The following is an 8,535-nucleotide window of genomic DNA, read 5'->3' on the forward strand; positions in this document are numbered from 1 at the left end:
TCGGGCGGCCTCTTTTGACGATGGGGCTGGAGCAGGGATCTGGAGAAAGGGGAGGATTTAGGCCCCGAGGGGAGTCTGTGAGCCCTTGAGGTAGCGATTTTCCCCGGGTCATCGATCCTGTCTGTAGGAAGGCCACAGAAGGGCCAGAAGCTGGGCGGCTTGTTTGTTGGCGAATGCGTCACGCCTGAATGGAACCCGCCGCTGTCTCCCAGGTCCCATCTGGGGATGACGTTGTCCTGGTGCAAGCCCAAAATAGCCGGCTCCGCCTCCATCTCCCGGCAGCCCCTGCAGCAGCACGCCCCCCAGTCCACCCCCCAGGTGACAGGCCGAGCCGGCCTCCTCTGGGTCTCTAGTAGTTTCCGTGCCGCTGACGCACGCTTGCGCGCACAGCTGGGCCGGCCGCGTCCTACGCAGCAGCCGCGAGCCGGGCAGCCGGTGCCAGACGGTTCCCGGAGGGGGGCAGGGGCGGGGCGCTGCAGGAGGCCAGGGACTCCCGGCGGAGGAGGTGCGGGCGGGGGGCCCCGGCCAGGCTGGGGGGCCCTTGGCGTTTGCGGGCTGCGATAGGGCGCCACGGCTCTGAGTCCCGAGATAGCCGGTGGCACCCGCCTGCCAGGGCCGATAAGGCTGCCGGAGGGAGTCTAGTCACCGGCCGCGAGGAGAGCCAGCGGGCTCTGCTGCCCCCTGCGGGGGTCTCCAGCCCCAGGGAGGGGCTGGTTCTTGGTTCTTTCGGGTCTGACTCTACCTTCTCTACCCCGCAGCCCCCAAGGAGGCCCGCCTGACGACTAACGAGTTGCCATGGCATCCTACTACGAGATCCTAGACGTACCGCGAAGTGCGTCCGCTGATGACATCAAAAAGGCGTAAGTGCCTCCGCCGTGCATCAGAAAGCCACTCACCCCACCCCACCCCATCACCACCACCCCGGGGCCCTTCAGAGGCAGTGCGGGGGGAGCCAGGTCCTTAGAAAGGACTGGGGTGGGGTGGGAGGCTTCCTCAGAGAGTGACCCCCTGTAGGGAGGAAGTAAACCCCTGGATGAGTGGGGGAAATGTGTAGCGAGTTCTGTTTGGGAACTGCAGTGTAGGCTCTTTTTCCAGTGCACCCTCCCATCCTTTGCCTCAGTCTTCACTCCTACCGCATCCCTCAGCCTCTTAAGTGTGGGCTTTCTGAACATGCAGTGCAGACATGCTCAAGCATTGAGACCAGGAGGGACCAGCGGCCCCCGTACCCTCCATGGACACATGTATTTACTGTCCTTTGCAACCCCAGACCAAGCTAGCCCCTGGGAGGGGTTAGAGCTGGGACTTTCTCACCCTCAGGTTATCATCTGCTGATATAAGTATGTAGTCCTAGCACTGGCTGCGGAGGGGAGAGAGAGGGGCTCCCGTTAAAACACTGCTGCAGAGGCAGCCCTAGCAGCTGGGACTGACCCGGATCTGAGTGGTAGAAGGGCTATGGTGGGCTAACAGGAAATGGGTCATTGTGTTCCCTGGTGGGAAGTGCCTGCCTTTGTCCCCTGACCCTCCCCTCTGAACCCACTTCCTGCAGGTATAGGAAGAAGGCATTACAGTGGCACCCAGACAAGAACCCAGATAATAAAGAGTTTGCTGAGAAGAAATTCAAGGAAGTGGCCGAGGCGTATGAAGTGCTGTCCGACAGTAAGGGTCAGGGTCAGGGGTCAGGGCAGGCCAGCACCTGTCACTCCCACTTCATGCCCATCACACTGCTTCCCAAAGCCACGCTGCCACCACCCTCATCGCCTCCATGCCTCTTTCAACCTGGCAATTAAGTGCTCCTCTCTCACAGGGACTCTGGAATTCTTTGTTTCAATTCAAAGGAGCACCTACTGTGTGCCAAGCACCCTTTTATTCTTCCCCAGATTCCATCTCAGTGTCTGTTTCCCAGGGTCTGGTAGTTGGTCCTAACAAGGGGAAGGAACCAAGGCAGGGAACCCAGGCGTGCTGAGCCTCCTCTGAGCCAGGCCTTAGGGCGTGTAATCTCCATGAGTCTTCATAGCCATTCTTCAAGACAGGATTTATCATCCCATTTGTCAGGCAAGAAAACTGAGGCTGAGAGAAGTGAGGTAACTTGCTCAAGGAATATGACTCCAGGTCTTTCATTCATTAACTCAAAAAATATTCACTGAGTGCTTAAGGTACCAGGCTCTTGTTGGGCAGAGGAACAGTGAAAGACAAACAGGCTATGTCCTTGTCCTGATGTGTTTATCACAGTCTGGTCAGGAAAAATGGACATTAACCAAGTAAACGCAGAGACAAGGTTATTCTAAAGGAATAATAGGGTGATGTGATAGGGAACAGGGAATCACAGGCACCAACTTTTGTTAGGTAGTCACGGAAGGTCTCTCTGTGACATTTAAGTTAAAGCCCTGATTAATGATAACACAGTAATTAATCATTAGTTAACATTTATGAAGCACTGAGTATCAGGGACTGTGCTAGGTAGTTTAGGTGGATTATCTCATTTAATCCTTGCAGCTATGAGGTCGGTGCTATTATTGTGTCCATTTTACAGATGGGAAGGATCCCCTGTTTGAAGGGCTGAGCTGCTGCTAAAACCATGACCGTGTTTGTGTCCCCTGTTCACCCTCCTGCCCCCCAAGTGTCAGTCTCTGGACAGTCTTCAGAGGGGCCTAGCCTGGAAGATGGGGAGGTCATCATCCCAGAGGGAGGGAGAAATGATCCAGTCTCTCTTTTCAGAGCATAAGCGTGAGATCTACGACCTCTATGGCCGGGAAGGGCTGACTGGGGCAGGTAGGTGGAGCGGGGACACCCCGGGACAGAAGTGGGTCAGAGAGGAGCAGGGAGGCCAGTCTCCTGCAGTGGGTTCTTGCTCTCACTCTAGGCTCCTGCAGTCTCCAAGCCTCGGGTGGGGTCTCCTCACTCAGGGCAGGGTGCCTGCCTTAAGCCCTCTCCCCATCCTGCCTTTCTTCCAGGAACTGGCCCGTCTCGTGCAGAAGCTGGTAGTGGCGGGCCTGGCTTCACCTTCACCTTCCGCAGCCCAGAGGAGGTCTTCCGGGAGTTCTTTGGGAGCGGAGACCCTTTTGCAGAGCTCTTTGGTGAGTGGCCTTGGTGGGCGTCTGACGAGCTGGACTTCTCCCTCCAGGCCCACCCTCCATCAGCCAGGAACCCTTAGGCAGGAGGCTGAGAGGGAAACAGAATTCCACAGACAGAAGACTTTGTGGGGGTGGATCCAAGTGAGCGCTGGGACAAAACCTCACACAGGCCAGAACCCGCGTGACCCTATAGTGACACTTCAGAGACTCGCCTTACGTAAATGATAACAACAGTAATTCATTGTGAAACCTCCACAGTGACAGTCATGCAAGCAAGACTCAGAACATCATGGGACAGTGATAATGCCATTACAGACAACAACAGACGCCACCTATTTGAATGGTGAAATGACCCCTGGGAGATAGATAACTTTATCCCCACTTAGAGATGAGAGAACTGAGGCACATTCAAGTAACTTGCTTAGAGTCACACAGCAGATGGCAGAGCGGAGACTTGTGTCTGCCTGACATCACACCAGGCTTATGCCTAAAACTGAAGATGTTCCTTCGCTCCCCACCTCCCCGGCCCCTTCCTTTATTTACAGTGGCCACAATTGACCAGGGAACTTTTTCATATATAATACTAAAGAGGAATTTGATTTATAAATCAGTCCAAGCTGAAATGTACCCAGTTGCTTAGCAGCTTGTATTTCAAGACTTAAGATTAAGCAGGGTTCAGGGTCTCCTTTGGTGGTCCAGTGGCTAAGACTCCATGGTCCCAATGCACGGGACTGGGGTTCAATCCCTGGTCAGGGAACTAGATCCCACATGCCGTAACTTACACCCAGTGCAGGCAGACAAATAAAATATTAAAAAAAAAAAAAAAAAGAGCAGGGTTCACACATTCTGGGGGGCAGGGGGGGATCTTTTCACCAGATGATGGGTCATCTGCTTACTCATTGCAGATGACCTGGGCCCCTTCTCAGAGCTTCAGAACCGGGGTTCCCGACACTCGGGCCCTTTCTTCACCTTCTCTTCCTCCTTCCCTGGGCACTCTGGTAAGTGCCATTCTTTCCCATGCCTGCAAGCGTTTGGAGTCCTGGAGCCCCTCACCTCAGCTCGTTGTTCTCCCACGCCTTCTCTCTCATGTCTCCAGAGCCCTGCCTCACAGAGGTTCCCGGCCCTTTGTGAGCACAGCCTGCCTGCCGGGTGCAGCCTCTGTCTAATGCCCCCTCCTCTCCCACCCCCCTTGTCCCGATGCCAGATTTCTCCTCCTCGTCTTTCTCCTTCAGTCCTGGAGCTGGTGCTTTTCGTTCCATCTCTACATCCACCACCTTTGTCCAAGGACGCCGCATCACCACACGCAGGTGAGGGCTTCTTTTGGGACCATGCCGGGGCTGGGGGGTGAAGCGGTGGTGGGGGGGCTGCAGACAACTCGAGAGGCAGCTCCCTGAGGGCAGAGCCCAGTCCGTCCTGTCCAATGCAGCGAGGAGCCCGGACAGACTGCCACAGGATTCAGGCCTGCCCACCCAGTAAACTGTGCTGTCTCCCACAGGATCATGGAGAACGGGCAGGAGCGGGTAGAAGTGGAGGAGGATGGACAGCTGAAGTCCGTCACAATCAATGGTGAGGAACGGCCCAGCCACTGATCCCTGGCAGGAAGCCCCAGGCCCCAGAGCCCCCTCCCCAGTCTACTCCTCTCTGAACTCCCCTGGGCCAGGGAGGCCAGACTGGCAGGATTGGAGATGGTGATCCAGGGGAAGGGGAGGGGGCCGGGACACAGAATGGTGGGCTCTCAGAGGACCCGCTAGTCACCATTGTCATGAGTTGGGATGCCTGGAGTTTGCAGGGCACGCGACTATTTTTAAAGCCCTTGCACACACACTACTATATCCCCAATATTCTTACAAGAACCACGGAAAAGCAGGGCAGTTTGCACTTGCCCTACTTTTCATTTGCAGAAACGGAGCCTCAGTATAGCTAAATGGTCCTAACTCCCAAGTAGCCCCAGGCCCGAGGCTTTGACCTACTTAGTGAAGGGTGAAGCCAGGACTGAAACTACAGGATGCAGGGTTCCTGGGGCTGACCTCTTCCCACAATGCCACGTGGTACAGGATGGTCACCCTTTGGTGCCCGCTGACTCTGGGAGCTCTGTGTGCTAATAAGGGCACTTGGCAAGCTGTCTTATTTAATCACTGGAACCATTTGACAGTGTGGGTACTCTATGTCATTCCCATTTTATGGATGAGGAAAGGGAGGCTTAGGGAGGTTGAGTAATTTGCCCAAAGAGACAGCTTGTATCTGCTGAAGCTGAATAACTGGCCATGCTCATAATCATGCTAGGTTTCAAAATGCATGCACCCCCACTTCCAAAGGAGGGGCTGAGAGTGGCCAGAGTGCACGAGTCTCCCTGGCAGGCTTCCCGCGGCCTGGATCAAAGGGCCTCATGGTGGCCGTGACCCCTGCAGGTATCCCAGACGACCTGGCCCTGGGCTTGGAGCTGAGCCGCCGTGAGCAGCAGCAGTCTGTCACCTCCAGGTCAGGGGCCACGCAGGTCCGGCAGACCCCTGTGTCACGACCCCCCGACGGCAGCCTCTCTGAGGAGGACGAGGACCTGCAGCTTGCCATGGCTTACAGCCTGTCAGAGATGGAGGCAGCTGGGAAGAAACCGGCAGGTGGGCGGGGGGCACAGCGACGACGGCAGGGGCAGCCCAAGGCCCAGAACCACGATCCAGGCGTGCGGGAGCCCCATGAGGGTGCAAGGGGTGACACAGCCAAACCCAGCCCCTCTCCAGAGGAGAAGGCCGCTCGCTGCCTCATCCTCTGATCATCAGGCCCAGCCCACCCGATTCAGGGGGACCGGGAGTCCTGGTCAGAGAAGGGCATGGCCTGAGTTGCAGGAGCCCCTCTCCACCTCGGCGCTCCCTCCCAGGTCCACCCCTCCCTCCAGCGTGGATTTGCTGTGCTCAGCCCACGGCTGATAGGTCCCTGGTGAAGTCCAGGGTGGGGGGACCTCAGGGCAGCGGGAGGGCCTGAGGAGCCAGGATGAACTTAATTCTAATTAGACGGGGGAGTTTCTAAGGGGCATTAGTGGCTTGGGTCCAGCCTTTCACACCCAGGCCTTCTGCCACCTGTGTTGCTGAATGATGTCAAGGAAGGAGGACTTGGCCTGAGGTTCTCTGAGCCAGAGTGGGCAGCCACAGCTCTCCTGGTCGGCTGCAGACACCCCCACCCCGGTTTCCGCGCAGTGTTGAGCTCTGACGTCTGTCGCTTCCCTCCTGGTGCTGCTGCTCCCCCCTCGCACTCTGCCCTCTGCAATTCCCCACGGGCCACATCGCTCGCTTTCACTGCCTCCTGCCTGGCTGGGACTCCCTTCTTCCTTTTCCCCAGAAGGCCTCTTTGTGGCGAGGAAGATGCCATGGCCCGCAGGGCCATAAGGTCTTCCGGGGAGGCTAGCTGGGTGGGGCGGGAGCCTCTCGGCCCGTCCAGATTCAGAACCGGAGCCTACTCCTCCTCCCTTCCTCTTGCTGCCTCAGCCTGCCCCCAGCCTCCGGACTAGCCAGAGGTGAGGCCGGCTAACCCTGGAGAGGGGGGATAGGGCCAGGGTGCCCCAGGAGGGAGGCCTAGGAGGGACCACACCCCGTCCTCCCGCACCACGCATCAGGGCTCAGGGAGAGGCCACAGGGCTAGCCCAGGGCTGCATGCTTAGCTCTGCCCTCCACGGCTTGCGGCTGATCCTCTCTCCTGTCACCCCACCCCCGCTCTCTCCCCAGATGTGTTCTGAGCTGGATGTCCGGGACCCAGAGTTGCTGCACAGTTCCAACAGGACAGCGCCCAACCCTGTGCACTGGGAGGGGACCCTCCATCCCTCTCCCTCACCCGTGCTGAGAATAGAGCCGGGCCTGGGCGGTGGGCGGGGGCCGGGTGGGAGGTAGGCTTAGCCTGTAAACACTCCCCAGGGTGTTTGGTGTTGTTTCCTGGGGACTACAAGTCCCAGAATGCAATGCACCTCGCCTCCTTTCTGTTAGCTCATGCTTGGGGGAAGTGATGCGCAGTTTACGGAGTTATGCATCTTGGGATATGTAGTTCCAGCTCTGGTCGGCCTGTTAACGCATGAGATGGGGACATTTTGTCATTTGATTTGTCCCTGGCAGGGGTGGCAAGAATGTGGATGAAGGGGGAATGGGCTGAGCTTCGTTTCCCCTGATACCTCTTGCTAGCGCTGGGGTTAGAGTGTACAAATCAAGGCCCCGAGGCATCTGGGAGAGGTTCTTTTCCTGTGGGCAGTCCTAGGGTCTGAGAATGATCCAGGGCGGATTGACTGAGCAGGGTGTGGTCTCAAGAGGGCTGATGGGCATGGGTTGGTGAGAGTTTGGAAGGTGGAAGGCCACCCTAGTGCTCAGGGGTGTGTGTGTGTGTGTGTGTGACTGGAATCAGCGTGTGATGGGTGCTCCAGGCATGCTGCTGCTTGTGTGGCTCCTTTGGCCTCTGACCCTGCTGCCCATTCTTTCTCTCCAACACCACAGAAGCTGCCTCTCCTCCTCCCTCCCTGGGGAGCCTGGTGGCCGGGGAGGGAAGTGGTGGAGCCGGGGTATTGCCCGCCCCTGCGCTGTTGAGTCTCAGTGACCTATCAAAGCCAGCTGGGCTGAGCTCAGACCAAGAGGGAAACACTGGAAGTCAATAAAGCTGAGTTTCGAGAACTTGGTGGTGTGCTGCATCCTCTGTGCTTCCTTCCCGCCCGCCAACCCTGTGGGGCCAGCGGGTGACACACCTCCCTTTATTTCTCAGGCATCCGGAGGTCACACGCCTTCCCAGCTGACAGCAGAAGCCCCCTCTCTGACCAGGCGGCCCTCCCCTAATATGGTGTGGAATCCCGGGCCGTGCACACATGCCTCACCTCTGGGGGCCCCACAGCGGGCTTTCACAGGCAGCTATTGTTCTCCGAATGCAGGACCCCACCACCCAACTACTGCAGGGTCTGCAAGCACAGCTAGGACCAGATCTGACTGGACTGAAAGCTGAGGCCAACAGAAAGCCAGGATCACGTGGTGAAACACCTCTCAAAACCTCTTCCCGAGGCCCAGAGACTCAGCACCCCCTCCACAGGTCCTCTTAGCTTATGGCTAGCATCCAGTGGCAGAAGCCTGCCTCTCTCACATGGAGTGGCGTTAAGTCTGCCCCACACAAGGTCCAGGGTCCAGGGAGGTGAAAACTAGGTACCTCCCCCATCCTGTCTCTCCAGACCTGCAGAGATGCCCTCCCAGCCACAGGACAAGCACTTTTCCATCCTCATACAGGGCAGTGTGGCTTGCCTCCGACTCTCTCTTCCATTTGGGGGTGAGCACTGGGCTTCATCTTCAATGGCCAAAGGACCTATTTGTATTTTTCCTCAATACAAGGAAGCAGCATGCCCTGAAAGGAATTACAAGCCTCCGTCTTGAGAGAGAGAATCCGTTGGAAGTTTTTGCCTGCTTCCAGCCTTTGAGACGACCAACAGTGGTGTTGAGCAGCAGCAGAGCACAGG

The 8,535-nt window shown here is 57.4% G+C and overlaps 1 protein-coding gene across 4 annotated transcripts; it reads left to right on the forward strand.

Annotated features, from left to right (window-relative positions):
- Nucleotides 1-340: 340 nt before the first annotated feature.
- Nucleotides 341-7,711, forward strand: DNAJB2 (DnaJ heat shock protein family (Hsp40) member B2). 4 transcript variants are annotated; one of them, XM_020904830.2, is made up of 9 exons: nucleotides 341-505; nucleotides 759-860; nucleotides 1,547-1,656; nucleotides 2,716-2,769; nucleotides 2,952-3,074; nucleotides 3,977-4,069; nucleotides 4,276-4,378; nucleotides 4,567-4,637; nucleotides 5,480-5,940. In XM_020904830.2, exons 2-9 carry the CDS (start codon nucleotides 796-798, stop codon nucleotides 5,836-5,838), a joined length of 978 nt encoding a protein of 325 aa, XP_020760489.2. In that variant the 5' UTR covers nucleotides 341-505; nucleotides 759-795; the 3' UTR covers nucleotides 5,839-5,940. The 4 variants fall into 4 exon arrangements, with proteins under 4 accessions (XP_020760489.2, XP_070314779.1, XP_070314778.1 ...); XM_070458679.1 differs by lacking the exons at nucleotides 341-505; nucleotides 759-860 and adding exons at nucleotides 918-1,241; nucleotides 6,785-7,711 and having other exon boundaries at nucleotides 1,547-1,662; nucleotides 5,480-5,686; XM_070458677.1 differs by lacking the exons at nucleotides 341-505; nucleotides 759-860 and adding an exon at nucleotides 912-1,241 and having other exon boundaries at nucleotides 1,547-1,662.
- Nucleotides 7,712-8,535: the final 824 nt, after the last annotated feature.

Source organism: Odocoileus virginianus, chromosome 30, assembly GCF_023699985.2.
Source record: "Odocoileus virginianus isolate 20LAN1187 ecotype Illinois chromosome 30, Ovbor_1.2, whole genome shotgun sequence".
Lineage (NCBI taxonomy): Eukaryota > Metazoa > Chordata > Mammalia > Artiodactyla > Cervidae > Odocoileus > Odocoileus virginianus.

Bases quoted from the DNA above. Each gene is read 5' to 3' on its own strand.
- DNAJB2 (XM_070458677.1), top strand. From the start codon at position 1,171: ATGCAGTGCAGACATGCTCAAGCATTGAGACCAGGAGGGACCAGCGGC. The intron at 1,242-1,546 runs GTATTTACTGTC...CACTTCCTGCAG, and splicing joins CGTACCCTCCATGGACACAT to GTATAGGAAGAAGGCATTAC. The intron at 3,075-3,976 runs GTGAGTGGCCTT...TACTCATTGCAG, and splicing joins CCCTTTTGCAGAGCTCTTTG to ATGACCTGGGCCCCTTCTCA.